General features: G+C 49.0%; 1 protein-coding gene across 1 annotated transcript in view; it reads left to right on the top strand.

Moving 5' to 3' along the window:
* The window catches only part of ephb1 (EPH receptor B1), a 223,164-nt gene that overhangs the window by 92,985 nt on the left and 110,179 nt on the right, over positions 1-20,000 (top strand). Inside the window, 2 exon segments of the mRNA XM_076293772.1 lie at positions 1,203-1,267; positions 16,293-16,974. Coding sequence (XP_076149887.1) covers positions 1,203-1,267; positions 16,293-16,974 — 747 coding nt within the window.

Raw genomic sequence — 20,000 nt, 5'->3', positions numbered from 1 at the left:
AGAGAGAGAATGAGTGGGAGAGAGAGAGAGAGATGGAGAGAGGGAGCAAGAGCGGCAATAAATCCAGGGCCGGGAGAACGACACTGGCACGCGGAACAATATCGGCTTTCCCCCCGATGTGCCAACCAACGGCAGCATTAATCAAAACATCCTGATAAATTCTGGGCCTGATGTGCCAGGCGTCATCCTGTGAGGAATGTCAGAGCAGGTTAGGCCCACAGCTGAGAATGCTGGGTCTCTCTCATGATCTCTCTCTCTCCCTCCTCTCTCTCTCTCTTTTGTTTTGAATTTTTCTCTCTTTATTCTCTTTCTCTCTCTCTTTTTCTGTGTGTGTGTGTGTGTGTGTGTGTTTGTGTGTGTGTGTATGTGTATGAATGTGTGTGTATGTTTGTAGAGTGCATTTGTTAGGCAGTGTCAGCTTGCGCTTTTCCCTTGATGCTGTGTTTGAGCAAGAGAGGGGGTTGGGGGGGGGCAAGAGAGGGATGGAGAGAGAGAACAAGAGAGGGGTGGACAAGGGAGAGAGAGGGAAAGATGGAAAGAGAGACCAGTGTAGTTGTATAGCTAGATGCTAGATTCTGTGGTGCCAAATAGCTGAAGCAATTCAGTAAACAAAGGTTCCTGATTGATACACCAGATATCAGCGGGAGAGCAAAGATTATCCATACCTTCAACAACAACCCTATACTACACAAAGCCCACACATTGAATGTAAATGAACACTTATTAGTGTGATTGGATTGCATGTGTTGACATGTTACATAGTCCTGGAAAGGCTTGCTGACCTGGCGTGTTCTTCCTGTGTTGTGCTTTCACCACCATCCCTGTGTGTATGCCTTGAGAAGGCACGCGAACCCCTGGAGAGGATTGATGTCTTGTCCAGTAATGGATACCCCTTAGCTGATGCCCATACTGATTAGCACTGACCCAGACCCAGAGCACTTATACAGCCATATAGATTGACTGGTAATCTCAAATGACATCTGTTCTTCACACGAGAGGGAAACATGGGAACTGATACTCTTCTCTGTCTTGTAGATAGTAGATCACCTCTGCCGCCTCTCTAAGAGAACATTGATGCCAAAGTGATGGTGCATGCAGGGAAGCTGAGAACACAATAACAAATATTGGTCTTAAAAGTCCTGATGTAATTTTCTTCTCTTCTCTCTCTCTCTCTCTCTCTCTCTCTCTCTCTCTCTCTGCAGAAACCGTGATGGACACTCGCACGGCAACAGCGGAGCTGGGTTGGACGGCATACCCAGGATCAGGGGTAAGTGTACTGTAGAGCTGAAGACATGTCGGAGAGAAAGAGTGAGAGTGGGGGAGATTAGGAAAGATGGAGTGAGAGAGGGACAGAGAAGGAGGAAGTGTGCAAGAGAAAGACAGGGAGAGAGAGAAGGAGAGGGTAAAAGAGAGAGAGAGAGAGAGAGAGAGAGAGAGTGAGTGCAAGTTAGATTGTGCTTGTAAATGAGTTAGTAAGAGTGATGGAAGGGTTAGAAATCAACAACACACACACACACACACACACACACACATACACACACACACACTGACGATAAAAACAACAGTGATGTGAGAAGCCATTACAGGCTCCAGGTGCACTCACTCCAGCTCTCCCTTCTGTCATGGAAGCGAAGAGATCAATGTCAGACTCGCCAACCAACAGCTCATCAACGACACCTGAAGTCGTGCTATGCTTGTTTGAGTGTAATGGCTATTATTTTCTCGCCGTTTATATTCATGACGATTTAATGACATAATGGATCCACTTAAGCTCAGAGGGCCTCGCCAAATCCTTTTAAATACTTGTCTGGACCCACAATAGTGTGGAGTACAGGTAGAAAGCCGCATCTAATGAGATTGGGGAGTTGGAGTGGTTTCAGTGTGTGTATGTGAAGCACAAGCTCAGGAGACAGGACGCCGAAAAATGGCCATCTTATTTTGAAAATGCGTTTTTTTTTTTGTATTTTCAAATGTGAAAGCTTGAATGCGAACATGCAAAACATCTTAGCTGAGGTTGCGTGAAGGAATGTAACCCTTTAAGATTTGTTGATCACTGTGGCTGTTGTTGTTAGGGTTAAACATGCGCATTCAAGTGCATTACAGTAGATTACTGGACTTGAAAAGTAGGTTATGACACATTTTTTTGTCCAGTGCTATCTTTCTTAGAATAAACATCACTCTCCTTCCAGTTTTTCTTTTTATCCTTTCTTTTTTCATTTCGTCTTTTCCTCCCTGCCGAGGGGCTTCCCCTTCTCTGGCATCTGACTGGAGAATCACGGCGGCCGCATCTAATACGGCGTGGCACGGAGCCAAGCCTCAAGCCACGCCGACAGGCAGCCAGAGCAGCCGAGGGACTCGCCCTCCTCCTCTTCCTCTTCCTCTCCTCCTTGCGTCCTCCGCCAAAGATCACCGAGCAGGAAAAATAAAAATAAACAAGCTTCTGGGGGTTGCTGTTTCGTTGTTCATTTCTCCCTCTCCTCGCGCAGAGGAAGATAAAAGACAGACACACGAGGAAGAGGAGGAGGAAGAGACCTCAGAGCAGGCTAGGGTCGCCCCTCTGTAAGGTCACGTCTCCTCATATGCCAGGCAGAGTTCCATCTTTCAGGCGATGTTATCTTATGCAGCCTTCCCCGGCAGTGAGAAATAACATTTCCTCTGCTGCTGCTCAGCACCAGTGTAGCCCGGACAGCCTGGCAGTGGAACTCTGCCACTGTGTTTTCCATAGAGAGGATGGCTGCAGTGAAACACACAGACAGACAGGTCATGTTTGTAAGATTTCGCTGAAGGGGAGAGAACAACCTGATGGTTGAAACTGATCCTTCAGAACATTTTCCTAAAGCTGTCTGCAGTCTGGATGTGCCTTGAACCTTGGCTGCCTGCGTATTGATGTGTGCGTCTCTCTCTCTCTCTCTGTGTGTGTGTGTGTGTGTGTGTGTGTGTGTGTGTGTATTAAACACCGAAGAGAACCATGCATATTGGGCTTGAATGTTCCTCAGGCAGACAAACCATTTCATACATTAATGAATAACTTTTATTTTCTACAGTTTGACATATTCAGATAGATATTCTATATTTTCCAAACATATGGTAATGTAATATGGTTGGCTGCTAACCTAAGCACCATGTTAGCAAGACTGAATCAGAGGCTGAACAGACCTGACATATTTGGAACACACTGTTTTTATTGCATTTTTTTTCTCTTCACAAAAAATATACATTCACATTAATATTTTAGAGAACAGACATGCAGCATATACTGTATTTTTTCTGGTGTGCCAAACTTGTGCTGTTACTGCTGTTCCTTCGTCATCTGTTTGAAAAAGTATTTATTCAGTGAACGGTGGGAGTGCTTTGTGTTTTGTGTTTTACAGATCCATAAGCATCAGACAGGTATGAGAGTTGACCCACATAATGAAAACGTGTTGATTGGCTGAGATGATGAAAAATACACCTGAAAGGCTCGTCTGTGCTGGTTGAGTTCCACAGCGGTGGCATGCTCTGTGTCTGACTAACCAACCCCCCCCCCCCCCACACACACACACACACACACACACACACACACACACGCAAACTCCCATGAGCTCAGGGAGGGTGTTGTGCAGCAGTATGTTTGTATGTCACAGTTGTAAATAGCTGGGTCGCTCACTTCTCATTTCAAAGCTGAGGGGAGATGGCAAATTGCATTTGACAACTCGTGGAAAACAGAAATAATAATTAAAAAAAAAACATAAACGAAACAAAACAACATGTCCCCTTCCTGCAATAAACACACACACAAAAAATACATTCCTTCTCTCTGTTAAAGTGAATGCGTCCAATCAAGTTGGTTGATAATGAAAAGTGTGGAGCAAGTCGCTGAAATCGGAAAATGAGCCATATGCACACACATCACTTATACAGTATATGGTAATAATGGTGGTAAACGCATTGTCATTCAGTCATACTGTCAAGTCAAGTCAAGTCAATGCTGAATGTCAAGTCAATGTTGAATGCAAGTGTATAAAAATGTATAAAAAGCAAAGTGTATAAAAAAAGGGAAAAAAAAAACAACCACATATAAACACACATTCAGTTGGGCTGCTTGTGTCTTTATGATTAAATAAATGGTCACAAATGATGTCGTTCAAGTGGATTGTCTGATCCTCCTAGTAAGAAATTGCCAGTTCATACACTTATCCACACAGACAACATACTTTTGTGTCCACCAACAATGTGCCACCTAATTGGTTCGGCGTGAAAAAGTGGCCGGAAATGAGCACACGTCAGATGCCATTTTTAAAGATGGTGGCGGCCGGTTGGGATGCTAACTGACTGAAGCTAATCCGCCAACCCATGACCCCCTGGTCCACACCAACACATCCCACCCCCCTCCCCCCACACGGGCGAGCAGTGCTCAGCAGCAGCTGAGTGATGATGAATTAAATATGGGATCCTGGAGAGCCGGGTGACCCCTGACCCCTGGCGGCCAGCGGGGCGAGCAGGCGTGAAAGGTAATTGGGGAGACAGAGATGGCTGTGTTCTACACACACACACACACACACACACACACACACACACACACACACACACACACACACACACACACACACACACACACACAGAGACACACACACACACACACACACACAGAGACACACACAGAAGTCACTGACGCAGAAAGAAACTGAAGGGAAGTGTGTGTGTGTCTGTGTAAAAGCCAGAGAGAAGGTCTCTGTTTGTGTGTGTATGCCTGTAAGACATGGAGGGAGCTGCTCTGTGTGGGGTGATGCGAGGATGTTTGGCTGGAGATGATGGCGTGAGAAGAGTGCACTGTTTGTGGGTAAGTGAGTTGTCTGGGAGTACATGTTGGTAAGGAGAGGGAAATTAGTGTGTGTGTGTGTGTTCGTGTGTGTGAGAGAGAGAGAGAGAGAGAGAGAGAGAGAGAGTGTATGGGTTTCGTCTGGCCAGTGCTGAAGGGGGGTGTTATGAGGGATTTGAGGACCTGAGTGAGTGAAAAGAGAGAGAGAGAGAGAGAGAGAGAGAGAGAGAGAGGGAAAAAAAGAAAGAAACCCCTCATCACCCCGTCTGAAATAGCTTTGCGTGTGAAAGGGGAATGGGGTTAACTCCTCTCATGTGAGCTGGAGAGCTGGGAGAAAGGGGTGGGGGATTAAGAACGGGGCTGGGGGGGGGGGGGTGCTGCGTGGTGGTGGTGGTGGTGTGAGGGGCAACAAGCAGCTTTAATAGCTGCACTTTAGCACACCCCCATCCTCTCCTACACCCCCCTCCACCCCTACTACCACCAGCTCTGCCCCCTCCCTCCCTCCCTGGCCCCAATGGTTTGTGTGGCCCAGAGGAGCTGCCCCTCCATTACTCCCGGGGAGCGCCTGGGGACGGCCGGAGCGGAGACGCCGCACTAGTCTGGCAGGTGTCTGTAATTCAGAGAGAGATGAGCTAATAGACCCCCCCCCCCCATATGCACACACTATCTATCTTCATCCCCATCTTACACACACACACACACACACACACACTCACACACACACACACACACACACACACACACACACTCACACACATTCACTAATTCACACACATACACACACACACACACACACACACACACGCACCCACACACACACATTAAACTAATATACACACACTCTGCTATTCAACACCCTTCCATCACACCCATCCATCTATGTGTCTGTCTGTCCGTCAATGAGACTGTTAGGCTAGGTGCTGTGGCCATCACGATGCATCACATCACCGCCGACAGCCCTGTCAGGTGTTGACGCGTGTCTTTTATTGGTTCTTGTGCGTCCACTGCATGGAACGGACGGCAGTGGCTTCCCAGCACGCCATCTGTGGGCCAGACGGCCGGCCTTCAAATATTCATGTCGAACCTTTAGCCAGCTGCTTGCCTTCAGCCAGGGGGGCTCTTACCCCCCCTCCATCTCTCTCTCTCCCTGTCTGTTCCCCCTTCTTTTCATCTCTCTCTCTTTCTCTCTCTCTCTCTCCATCTCCCTTTCTGGCTCTGTGTCTGTCTAGCTGGGCCCAGTAATCTGGACTGGGTTGAGGGGAGGAGAGAGGGAGGGAGTGAGGTGGTGTGAGAGGAGGAGGAGGAGGGGGGGTCGTAACTTGGAGTCAAGGTTGGGAGAAGAGGAGTGGAGGTGGTTGAAGGAGAAATGAATCGGAAAGGGAAAAACGACAGCAAGCAAAGCTGCTCACGCCTCAGTGGCCAGGTGAGCATGAAAAATTGTTCACACACACACTCATGCACACAAACGTGCACACACACACACAGAGATGCACTTAGGCCATATGTGCTCTTGTACCAATGCACATCTATACACACAGTTTATGTCTCCTACAGTACATACATACACACACACACACACACACACACACACACACAAATAATATGTACACACAAGCATACATATACTCTCACATAAAATACCCGACATACTTTCATACAAACACTCTCTTTTTGATGTGCCACCTACACATACATTCCACCTGTGGGATATTATCTCTCTCTTTTCTCACAAACATTCTTTCTCCGCCATCAATCTCATTGGATGATTGGAGGCATGGCGTTCAAGGCCAGCTAATAAACCCTGCCTTAGGTGACAGATGTAATCACTTTCAAAAATGTGTAGAGCAGAAATGAAAGGTCCCTCACCAATGTCCTTTGGATTATGTGTGTGTGTGTGTGTGTGTGTGTGTGTGTGTGTGTGTGTGTGTGTGTGTGTGTGTGTGTGTGTGTGTGTGTGTGTGTGTGTGTGTGAAAACAGTACAGAGACAGTGCACCTTGACCTTTTTATTTTGACTTAGAAGGAGCGTATACTGACATGTTTCTATCAGACTCAGTTTGCTGTTCTTACAAGTCTAAGATTGGTATTTGATTGAGTTCCTGTCATCACAGTCCCTTGCACTGTCTTATTGCTATCAGAATGCTTCTGGAAATAAATAAAATACCGATCTTGATTGCTGAGCTTATATGTTCAGCTCCACAGTATGTGCCCAATTTTTGTGGACCAAAATAGCTGTAAAGACTGCTTTCCAACAGAGAGAGAGAGAGAGAGAAAGAGAGAGAGAAAAAAACATTATATTGAATGAAAGCTGCCAATAGTTGCAGTGACCTTGAAACTCCCCAAACAAAAATTACCTCCATTTTGAGCCGGATGGGAGAAGGGACCTTAATTGTACACTACTGCTCCACAGGTCATGCCTTTGCTCAACAACACTTTTGTCCTTTTCTTCAATCTCTCTCTTTCTCTCTCTCTCCCTCCCCATCTCTCTCTCTCTCCCTCTCTCTCTACTAGCTCTGGTCTTCTTATCCCCGTCTCTTTGTCTCTGCTTTGTGGATTGGGCTGTCGGAGGTGTCACACATTGTTCCGCTTTCATCCCCTCCCTGTCCCTCTCTCCCTCTCTTTCTCTCTCGGTCTCTTTGGACAGCGAGTACGGTGTGCGGAGCCATGGCGATAATGGGCTAAGATTTCCATCTCCCTCTGGCTGCCTCCTTTGTCTGTGTCCCTAAACAGCCCCAGGAGGGCCCTATCCACAGGGCCACAGGACCACGGGGTCCCACAGCCTGACTGACACCTCTTCTCCCCTCCGCTGCCCAGCTCTCTATCTATTCATCCTATCCAGAACATAATCCTGTTTTCTTTCAAAGCTGTACTATAAAGCCTGGCAGAGCCCTTGTTTATCCATGTTTCCCCTACACATCACAAAGCATAAGCCATCTTATAAATGGATTACCAGACGTATTGTTTCCACTAGCAACAGACACGCCTTCATGGATGCTCTCGGGTTTGGGTCTTTGAGGCACATAGGATGCCTCCTGTGTTTGGCTGAACGTTTGAAACATTTCACGGTCGGGTATTTCATTGAGATGTATTGCAATTCACTTCTGCTGAGCATAAGTACCAAATGATGCATTTCTCCTCCTACCGATGGATCAATTTTATGATGAAATGTTGGACGCAGCCCCGAATTCTCTAAATAAGTGTGTGATGCGTTTTATTTATTTTCAGTTAGTAACAGTTGAAGCTCATCAGTGTGGCATCTTTTAGCCTCACAGCCAAACACCTCTGCCTTGATTTATGGCATTGCTCCCCCTCTACGCTTTGCTGGCGCTATTCAGTTGGCTTTGCATTAATAACAAGCTCATTTTCCAACCCACTGCTTTAAGGTGAATAAAATGAATTTGGTAAATTGCCTACCTTTTATTTATTATGATTTTCTGCTCGGATGGAATAATAGGCATTCAGCTTTTTTTTGCTACTCTCCTTACCTGGCACATGTGTAAATATCCGCAGGGCTCTTTCAACTGATTCTCAAACATTTGTACTTGCTCGAGGTTGTCCCAGGTTTTTGCAAAGAAATAATGAAGCATTGAATGATACAAAAAGATTGATCAAAAGCGAGTCTGAGACAAAGCTACCATGCGAGCTTATAAAGGCCCAATCCTAACCCAAAGAACACGCAGCTAAACTGTGCAGGGACATTACAGGGAGTGAGTGATTCTCAGAAATGGATTTCAAAAAGAAAATAAGAAGCGTGTAATGAAGCCTAATGGCAAATATTGTACCTACGGCGCATATTTCCCCTGGGAGACAAATACACTTTTAATGAAGTCTGTCAGCGAAACTGTAGAGAGAGAGAGAAAGAGAAACAAAAAAAGCAAATGTAATTCAGGAGCAAGTGGAATTACATTTGCGAGGCACCACCACCACACACGGTCAGCAAATCTTCCCATTGTCTTTTTCCCCCTGCTGAGAAAGAGAGGAAAGTGTTCCCATATAGTGCATCACCCCCCCCCCCCCCCCCCCCCCCCCACCACCCAGCTCCCACACACTTCTGTAATCAAAAATGGAGTCCCCAATTATGGAGTCGGAGGAAGCAGCATTGCTGCCACCGGAGGGAGGTGAGAGTCTGGATCTTCTCGCGTCTGCTCCATCCTCTCATCCATCAGCCTGAGCCGCGCGCCACCGCCACTCTACTACGCCTCGGCCCAAAATAATCATTTGCACGCAGACACGCCGGCAGACGCGGAGCTGCACAATAAAACGCCCAATCAGAAATGATAATAGTAATCACGTCTCTGCATGTATCAGGGCTAACACCAGGCTCTCTCTCTCTCTCTCTCTCTCTCTCTCTCTCTCTCTCTCTCTCACTGCAGCACCCAGTCTAAACACGTGCCTGTTTTGCCTTGTGGCACACTACACATACGCCTCTGTCACAAACACAATATCGAAAATAATACTGTGAAGGAGGCTGCGTTGATTGGAGGTTACCTTAAAGCTGGGTTCATGAGTTTGCAGAGAAGTTTTTTTTTTTTTTTCAGTTAACAGATGTCATCTGTTACAAAAAAATTTGTCCGGACCCTTTAGAGTAAATACAAGCCCCACCATGAGCAGTGCAAAAGAGGTCCGATACCAAACGAGTCCCTACAGAAATCCATTTATGCACCACGTCCTTCCTTTCCCAGGCCCTTCCTCTGCGTTTGGCAGCGGGCTGTAGCCACGACTCACGTCATCGCTCCGACATTAATGGAGGTGCTCACTGGAAAGCTCTCGGGTTGCCTCACCTGCCAGAGAAAAGCACTGTGACGCGCCAGTAATGGACGTTTTTTTTAATGCGTGCTGTTCGCCAAACAGCAATCTGTCGCCATGTTCAGTTTTTTATTTTTTTATTTGCATGTCTTTCTTGCTTGAGAAGTTACGACGCTTTGGAAACAGGAGTGCTAACTCCATCATGTCTGCCCATCAGAGCTTAGTGTTCCTGCTTTCCTTTTGAGTGTGACTTGAAAGAGTGGTCCTAACGATGGATCTGGGTAAAACTGAAAGATAATGAAGTACCCCCATCCATTCCACCCAGAAAAGGAGAGAGAGAGAGAGAGAGAGAGAGAGAGAGAGAGAGAGAGACGTGGATTCAGCGGGCAGCTAGAGAAGGTGGGTGGAGGGGGTCAGGCCATTTGGATAGGAATGGCTTACCCTGCTCTGTACAGCCAGTTCCTTGCAAAGGGGCCTTCACCTGTCTGTGTGAAGAGCTATTGGCACGGAGACGTTATGTGTGGAACGCGGTGGATTATGGGTGCAAATGTGATGCTGTAGATGGCTTTTGGTTGTTGTTTTGAGTGAACGTTTGGCTCTGGATCAGCTCCGTTTCCAATCTCTGTAGACCTCTCAGCCTTCAGCAGGTAGAGCTGTAAAGCTGTGTACTGATGGAAGGGGGGGGGGCGTGGTAGAGGGGGCCTTGGCCTGCTAGTTCCTGAGTCTTATAGTTATATTCCGTCTCACTCACTGGCACACTGACAACATCAATATCTGGCATGGCTGACTTTTATAAGCACCAGAGGAGACAGATGAAGAAGATGGGGTTTGTGTGTGTGTGTGTGTGTGTGTGTGTGTGTGTGTGTGTGTGTGTGTGTGTGTGTGTTCATACTTTGTACTTACCAGTCACTCAGACGTATACCCCACCTCAGTGAAGATATGATGATATGATGTCAGAAGGAAATAGGGGAAACAAAACAAAAACACTTTCAACAGTATCAACTAGCCCCTTCTGATGCTGCCTAATCTTGTCAAGGACATTTCCTGATCTCCCTTCATCATCTTCTTTTCAGTTTGGATGGACACTCGCCCCCCCCCCCCCACACACACACACACACACACACACCTCCTACCCCCCTCATTTCTTTTTCTCTCCCTTGGCAGAGAGTAACGACAGGAGATCAATATGATGAATGGCTTTTATGAGGGGTCTGTATCAATGTCGCACAAGCGCTTTAGCGACGGCGCGATCAGGGTCGGGGAGCGCTTCGGTTGAATGCATTAGCTCGCCTCCATCTCATCTTCACAGTCGGGAGCGCTCTAACCCGCGGTCATTAACACAAACATTAAGATCACTCCTTCTCTCTTTCTCTCTCTCTCTCTCTCTCTCTCTCTCGCTCTCTCGCCTCAATCCTTAGCACCCACACTCTTCTCACTGTGGCCCATAAAAAAACTCCAAACCAAACCAATGTTCTATATTATTACTTGAACAAAAAAAAAACATGGTATAAAGAAAAGCTCTCATCTTAAATCTCATTTAAGTAAGCAGTGCTTTATTGCCACCTACGCTGAGATATGGGTGCAGTTGAACAGGGACAGAGGTGTTTTTCTCTTCTTCCTTTTCACGGCATCTTCTGTAGAGGTACAATAAAAGTAGAATCATTTCAGGAACTATGAGAGCTGCTGTGAGAATGGTGGAGGAAATCTCTGAGCCTCCTCCTCAGTGTTCATTTCCAGTAACTGAAATGGGGTGGTGGTGGGAGGTGGTGGTGTGGGGGATTGACTCAGAACATGGATGGAGAGGGAGGCTGCGGAGAAACGCTACTCTCTCTTGTCATGCGGAACGCTTGTTTACCTTAAAATCACGCTAAATTATGCAGTGCAGCAGCAGCGCTCGGACCCCATGTCACCAGGATGCAGCCACTAAATATACACAGTGCTGGACAAGGGATGTTATTTTAAGCCCCCTCCTATCCCCCTAAATGGATGTTTGGACAAGAGAGTTCCATTATGGACAGGGTGATTGCTGATGATCCACCATTATTGTTTCCCCTACTTCATTGATATATATGTGTGTGTGTGTGTGTGTGTGTGTGTGTGTGTGTGTGTGTGTGTGTGTGTGTGTGTGTGTGTGTGTGTGTGTGTGTGTGTGAGTGTGTGTGTGTAAGCTTGTGTGTGTGTATCTGATGTGTGTGTGTGTGTGTGTGTCTTTAGAGAGTGGAAAGGCAGCAGATGTATATTACATTAGATAAATAGTTAATTGTGACTCTGATGCACTTCTGAGCAGCTGCGGCCACTAGAAGGCTTTATCTGTCTTCACCCCCCACCCTACCCCACTCCACTTCCCTTCCTCTCCCCTCCTCTCCTGCTGTCTAGATGGACATTGTTACGTGGATGTGCAAGTCTTGTTCCGTCCGATAATCAGGGGTTAAGCACGGAACAGCGTTTTCTGCCTCTGTTTTTAATTCAATCAAAGAACCCTTTTAGTACAGGTGCATTCAATAAGGCCGTCAGTGCCTGATAAGAACGCTTGGCTCATTCAGGGGTAATGAGTTGTGATAATTCTCTATTTACGTTTCCGCACTCCCATCTATCTCGTCGAGCTCCTCTGTAATGACTCTCCTGGCAGCCTGACACTGTTGGTGCCGCATGTTTGATGAGTGCTACTGCACACAGGTACAGCCAAAGGGAAAGGACTGTGAGAAGCTATACAGCGAGGGGCATTAACCGAGCGCGCCGAGCTTGGAGTTGGTCCTCTCCGAGAGATTTTAAATCACCCTGCGTTCGCACATACATATTTCCAGGAGTGTAAGTAAGGCAGTGAGAGAGAGAGCGTGCCAATGTTAGCCTAGCGCCACTGTGACTCGGAGCGCATATATTAGCAAGTGGAGGCAGCGATGTCAGTAATTCCCTTTGGCTACATAAAGCAGGCAGCAGCACTGGAATATGGCTGTGAGTGAGAGAGACCGAGAGGTTTCATGAGAGCGGATTCAGCACCTTTCATTGTCTGGGACGTGGCCCCCCGTAGGGTCCGTCTTATGAAAGATGGCAGTCATTTGGGCAGACCGGGGTGCGAGTATCCCCAGACTCTCCCGCACGGTGGATGGTGGATGGGGGTGGGGATGGGGGTTGCTGTGCCACTCAGTATTAATGGCTGCTGAGCGCTTGAATGGACAGGTCCGTCTAATGCTGATGAATGGTCATTACAGGCCAAAGACAGGCAATGGAAAGAGGGGCAGAGATAGAGAGAGAGAGAGAGAGAGAGCGAGAGAGGAGGGGGAGAGAGAGTACTGTAAGCTTTAATTTGAGCCTGGGATTTCTGTAAACTCGTTAATCATGTTAGCCGTGTTGGGCACAAAGCCCATCCACACACACACCTCACCCCACCCCATCACCATGTCCTCTATCTATCCCATCCACCCCCATGCCTCCCCTCCCCACCCCTACGCATCAAGACATCCAGCCCCAAACCATGCGTCTATAAAGCCTTTATTACACATGCGCTACATGATGGGCCTCATTAGGTCTCTGGCTCGTTTGTGCAGCCCGTTCCTCGGGAGTAACTGATGAGGTGGGCTCACCCCACATCCTCACCACACACCCTCCCTCTCCCCTCCTGGATTTATTGAGTGTTAGGCATGTAGAAAGGTCAGGGGAAGCCCCCCCCCCCCCCCCTCATACATCCCCCCCACCCGCCCCACACACCTCCCCACGGTGCTTGGCTTCATGTAGGCTGGGAGATGTATGGAGATCTGGGAGCAGTGGTAGTACATTAGGAAGTGCACACATCCCCGCTTGTTGATAGACTGAGAGTGCAGAGGCGTAAGGGGGGGTTGGGGGCCGGGTTGCTCGGAGAAAGCCAACTCCCCATTTGGCTTAATGATAAGAGGGAGGTCGTTTGAAAGATATCCCCAATTACTGCTTTTGTGTGCGTACACTGGGATGTGTTAAATTGTCTTGGAATGTGTGGGGAAGAATCTAGGAATAGGAAGTAGGTCAGTGGAGTTGAAGTGCTATATAGGAGTGTAGTGAAGTAAATTATGATGAAAAAAAAAGTGCATAGAGAAAGTATCAAACAAATAAACAAATGAAATTCGCTTCAGTGCATCTCAGAATGTAGGATTTATTTATTACCGGTACGCGTATATATTTTTTTAATGTATTTTATTGTACCTGCATGCTTTTGTCTTTGATGTTGTTTTCACAGTAAGCTTGCATTTGTGTAACATCCCGCTCAGCTGACCTTTTCCACTTGTCTCCAAGTGCCAACTGAGCACTCAACCAACCCCACCCTCCGTACTCCCCCACCCCCACCCTCCGTACTCCCCCACCCCCACCCTCCGTACTCCCCTACCCTCCGTACTCCACCACCCTCCGTACTCCCCCACCCCTACCCTCCGTACTCCCCTACCCTCCGTACTCCTCCACCCTCCGTACTCCCCCACCCTCCGTACTCCACCACCCTCCGTACTCCACCACCCCTCCGTACTCCCCCACCCTCCGTACTCCCCCACCCTCCGTACTCCCCCACCCTCCGTACTCCACCACCCCTCCGTACTCCACCACCCTCCGTACTCCCCCACCCCTACCCTCCGTACTCCCCTACCCTCCGTACTCCCCCACCCTCCGTACTCCCCCACCCTCCGTACTCCCCCACCCCCACCCTCCGTACTCCCCCACCCTCCGTACTCCCCCACCCTCCGTACTCCACCACCCCTCCGTACTCCACCACCCTCCGTACTCCCCCACCCCTACCCTCCGTACTCCACCACCCTCCGTACTCCCCCACCCTCCGTACTCCACCACCCCTCCGTACTCCCCCACCCTCCGTACTCCCCCACCCTCCATACTCCCCCACCCCTACCCTCCGTACTCCACCACCCCCACCCTCCATACTCCCCCACCCCTACCCTCCGTACTCCTCCACCCCTACCCTCCGTACTCCCCCACCCTCCGTACTCCACCACCCCCACCCTCCGTACTCCACTACCCTCCGTACTCCACCACCCCTACCCTCTGTACTCCACCACCCTCCGCACTCCCCTATGCCTCCCCTCTCACCCCCATCTGCAGTCAAACCACTCTCCATTTCCCTTTTGGACGCCAACTTTGACTTATTTCTTTATTTTTTTTATCGCTACATATCTCTGAGATGGCCGTCCTGTGGAGAGACCTCAAAAGGTCTTTTATTGCCCCCCTCCCTCCTCTGCTTGCTCAGCTCAGGGGAACTCGAGGGTATCACGTTTAAAACTTTGCTCACACAGTCGCCTGTTTTGATAAAAGCGGTCAAGATTACCCGGGGGGTCGCAGTGTTTGCCTGCCTTTGTGGAGTGTGTGTGTGTGTGTGTGTGTGTGTGTGTGTGTGTGTGTGTGTGTGTGTGTGTGTGTGTGTGTCAGGCAGGCAGCAGGCGAATGACAAAATGGTCAGAGTCGCCACAGATGTCCCAGACACAACCTTACAGCTGGCATGCTCTGGGACTGTGAGAGATGGGTCAGGCGGGATTCAGCTGGATTATAACAGACACATACACATATATTTACACACACACACACACACACACACACACACACACACACACACACACACACACATGCATAAACACACACTACAGGCTCACGCTTGTTAATTCACACAAACATGCAAACCCGTAAATTTGGTTTTGTGCCATGGTGAGTGTGATGGTCTCATGACAGCCACACTGTGACTGACCACATCTGGTTGTTATTAATTCAGCACATCAGTGTAGAACCAGAGCCTGCTCTGTCGGACTTAATGCATCAATAAATTGAATTGGTCCCACTTGGATTGGATTTTAACGGCAGATAAAATGTGTTGATGTGTGAGATTGTGCGTGTGTTTTTGGTGTCCGTGTGTGTGGGGGAGGGTGTGTCTCATCTGTTTGCAGCTACAACCACTAGTGATGTGTTTCTGCATAGGGACAGTGTGTAGCCGCATCTGTGTGTCTATGTGTGTGTGAGTGTGTGTCCATATGTGTGTTGCTGGCACAGTTACTGTAGCGTTAATGTGGCACTCTGAAGTTGTTGGCACGGAAACACGCAAAGCAGTTCCCGCTGGATTAATGTGCTCCTTGCACCCGTCTCGTGTTTCAGACTGCGTAGAAAGCTGTGCCAATGATGCTATTTTACCAGTGATCACACGGAGGCTACACTCTGCTGCCATGCACTACTCACTTCCTGTTTAATTGTAATTCAATAGCACCTAATCTCGAAATTGTTACGCATAGCATTCCATAATGTGCAAGTCAGTGCCAAGTCATGCTTGGCCAAGACAGTGTGGCTCACGACTCAGGTAATTACAGCTTATGTCTGTGCTCTGTGTGTGTGTGTGTGCGTGTGTGTGTAAGAGAGAGAGAGAGAGAGAGAGAGAGAAATAAGTGTGTGAGAAATAGATTCAGTTAACAATTAAATGTGCGTCTCTGAAATTCCAGCACAAAATAAGTACATTACAGAAAATAGATCATGTTAGTCTGCATTTATAATTCATAATCGGGGGAATTTGGGATGGAGATGTTAGTGTTACTCTGAAAGACTCCTGGAGGTAGTGCAGGGCATTCATTTTTAATGCAGACTGAGATAATGCCTTGAGTCGACCCAAAACATCCGTAGTGCGAGACCTCTGAGTAAGGCATCTCACATCCCACTCCGAGCTTGTTTCCTTCCTTCTTACCCTCTCTCTTACAAGTTTGTTGTCTTCTGTTTTTTCCCCTCATTCCTCTCTTTTTTTGGCAGTGGGAGGAGGTGAGCGGCTACGACGAGAACCTCAACACCATCCGCACGTACCAAGTGTGCAACGTCTTCGAACCCAGCCAGAACAACTGGCTACTAACCACTTTCATTGACCGTCGGGGCGCCCAGCGCATCTACGTGGAGATGCGGTTCACCGTGCGCGACTGCAGCAGCATCCCCAACGTCCCCGGCTCCTGCAAGGAGACCTTCAACCTCTACTACTATGAGACAGACTCGGTCATCGCCACCAAGGGCTCGTCCTTCTGGATGGAGGCGCCCTACCTGAAGGTGGACACCATCGCGGCGGACGAGAGCTTCTCGCAGGTGGACTTCGGCGGGCGCCTGATGAAGGTCAACACGGAGGTGCGCAGCTTCGGGCCGCTCTCGCAGAACGGCTTCTACCTGGCCTTCCAGGACTACGGCGCATGCATGTCGCTGCTGTCCGTCCGCGTCTTCTACAAGAAGTGCCCGAGCGTGGTGCAGAACTTCGCCGTCTTCCCCGAGACCATGACGGGCGCCGAGAGCACCTCGCTGGTCATCGCCCGCGGCGTCTGCATCCCCAACTCCGAGGAGGTGGACGTGCCCATCAAGCTCTACTGCAACGGCGACGGAGAGTGGATGGTGCCCATTGGACGCTGCACCTGCAAGGCCGGCTTCGAGCCCGACAACGGCAACGTCTGCCGAGGTAAGGACAAAACTCTCTCTCTCCGAACGAAGCGCAATCTCTAGTTCACATTAGCACTAATGCCCATGAATTCCTGCATTCTCCACTAAAGGGCTTTAAAAAAAAAAAAAAAAAACAGATGTGTTATGCAGGCTGGTCCCGGGGGGGCCCTTGGGAAAGCTTTATTATGTTTGCATTCTGTCGGGAGTTCTGGTGGAGTTTGAACTTCTCCGCGGTGATGGATCGGCGTGGCTAAACATAATAAACGCTAACACGTCGGGGGCCCTGAGCTTAGACGCCGCTCTCTCCCATGCCTCTCTCAGATGTGGTGTTGATTCAACTCCACTCTCCCTCGTGTCGAAACAAGACATAATTCCCCGCGCTGCCTTGATCATGTGTGTTTTTCTCAAGTTGCGTGTAGCTTTTTTAGGAGCTGCGCTGAGTCGGAGGAATGAGTTCAGACGGAGTTAATGTTAGCGCATGCCGAGGGTGTCCACACATCTGCTGGCCCTCCGCTAAAGGCTCCTCCACGGTGTGGAGGAGCCGGTTGTGTTTGCCGTTTGATTGATGATTGATTGATAAATAAACAGACTTGGCAGCCCTCAATATTGCTGAGGGTTCTGCGTTTGTAAAACCTATGGTTTGGGTGCGCAATCACACGCGCAGCATGCACAGACATCTGGTGCTCACGCGCTCTCGCGGAGGTGTGAGAATGGAGTGGCCCCTCGTTTGAGAGGGTGAGTTTTCCTCAGTCTGCGAGTCCAACCAGTCTGCTACATATTATCTCTTACTAACAGGCACTGATACACACACACACACACACACACACACACACACACACACACACACACACACACACACACACACACACACACACACACACACACACACACACACACATGAACCTGAGCAGCGAAAATATGCTCAAGGTCTATGATTACAGCCCCCAAATCCCCTAGCAGGGGCCCGTGGCCCTGCAGGCTCCCTCCGGAAACCCACAGCCGAGTGTGCTGAGAGCAGATAAGATTGATTGACAGCCATCTGCCATGATCAATAAACAGATATGAAAAACAGCCCATGCTGCTGCTCTCCTGTTCCCACCCTGTGTGTTTCTCTCTCGCTCTCTCTCCCCTGTCGCGTTCTCTCTCCACCTTCCTCCCTCTCCCTCTCTCTCTCCCTCTCTCTCTCACTTTCCCCCCCTCTCTCTCTCTCTCTCTCTCTCTCTCTCTCTCTCTCTCTCGGCCTTGCCCTCGACACTCCATACCAAAGTCCTTGGCAAAGTATGCGGTTGACTTTGAGGAGTACTGTGCCCAGGTGTGGGGTGGCGGCTGCCCGCAGGCAAGGTTTCCCTTATCAATGGGCAGATTCCGATGATGGGTTCCAACCCACGGAACTGCAGCGCCGCAGAAAGCCCTAGTCTGATGGCCTCCTCCACCTGGATGAAGTGGGAGTGCAGGGGAGTGTTGGAAGAGGCAGAATGTGAGTGCACATGTGTGCAAGATGAGTGTGTGTATATGTGTGAGATATACAGTACACATCTGTGTTAGGTGTGTGTGTGTGTGTGTGTGTGTGTGTGTGTGTGTGTGTGTGTGTTACCTTGCTCTAAAGCCATATTTGCGATTGAGAACTGCATATCTGTGTGTGGTGGGCCGTCAGAGATAGTGAATGGGATTAATGAGGTGGTTTGAAAAGAGAGAAAGGGGAAAGAAACGGTTACCTCTGATGAGGACATCTCCCAGCGTGTTTATGTTCACCGTTCGTGTTTTCGCCCGAGCAGCGCTGCAGCTGAGGGGGACACAGATGATTCTGTTCATCACCGCGCACGCGCGTGTGTGTGTGTGTCTGTGTGTGCGTATGTGTGTGCGGTCTTCTAAAGGTGTTTTACTCACGCTAATTACTTTAATTTCATACAACTGTGTGTATTTATGGCCTGCCAGCATAAATGGTAGACTCATAAGCTCTCTCTCTCTTTCTCTCTCTCTTTTTCTCTCTTTTTTTCTCTCTTTCTCTCTGCAATGTTTCTCTCTGCAATGTTCCTCCTCACTTCTGTCTTCACTAGGGAACAGCTGGTCTGTGTTTTTCTGATGGGGCCCTTTCTGAGTGGCCTCCGGGACCAGGAAGGGAGACAGAAAAAGAGAGAGAGAGAGAGAGAGAGAGAGAGATGAAAAAAGAGTTATAAAAGAAAGAAAAATAGTGTGTATTGGTATTTGAGTGTGCGTTAGATGAGAGAGAGAGAGTGAGAGAAAGAGAGAGAAAGGAATGTGATGGGTGGAGAGAGAAGAGTGGTGGGTGGAGAGAGAGAGAGAGAGAGAGAGAGAGAGAGAGAGAGAGAGAGAGAGAGAGAGAGAGAGAGAGAGAGAGAGAGACGGCTGGATTTCAAGCAACAGTCTGCCCAGACTGTCCACCCCCTTCAGCGGCTGAGGCGATTGTTATCATGCCTTTTGGGTAAAGAGAGTTATCACAGCACCGCCAGGTCAGCAGGGGGACGCTGTGTCCGCCCCACTGGTCACTCAGCCACCACCACCAGCTCTGTTGCTATTGTTGTGCCTCTTCCCTGTTTTACACTCATCGCATCATTAGCAGGCTACTCTCAGCCTTGCACAGCTGTGCTTACAGTTGCCGTCCAGCTCCATCCGTCAGAGGTGGGGCCCGTGGCAGCCACAATCTGCAGAGCCAGCATGGCGGCTCGTGTAGCAGCTGTGACCCTGTGACTTTTGGCAGACCCGGAGCTTGCGGGTTTGTGGGCTGTAGTGGACTGGTCAGAACTGAGGCGGCTCAGGCTGGACTGGCGGCCCATGCAGGGCGACATTCCCACACTGTCAGCGCGTTTGACCGGTAGACGTGAGTGAGCATGCTCCCGACACAGCGGGTAATTGAGATCGCTGGTTCACCACGGGCGCTGTCAGACATGACAATGCTACTGCAGGCACGAATGACTGAAACACATGCCCAGCCTCTCTCTCTCTCTCTCTCTCTCTCTCTCTCTCTCTCTCTCTCTCTCTCTCTCTCTCTCTCTCACAGAAATGGTGTACTGACAAGGGTCTGGT

Source organism: Alosa pseudoharengus, unplaced genomic scaffold (assembly GCF_046254945.1).
Source record: "Alosa pseudoharengus isolate Yale_2024_CS ecotype anadromous, Long Island Sound unplaced genomic scaffold, YU_APseudo_1.1 YU_APseudo_1.1_scf_2, whole genome shotgun sequence".
In the NCBI taxonomy this organism is placed as follows: domain Eukaryota; kingdom Metazoa; phylum Chordata; class Actinopteri; order Clupeiformes; family Clupeidae; genus Alosa; species Alosa pseudoharengus.
Note: the sequence above shows the minus strand (reverse complement) of the source record. Positions and strands in the feature narration are given on the sequence as shown.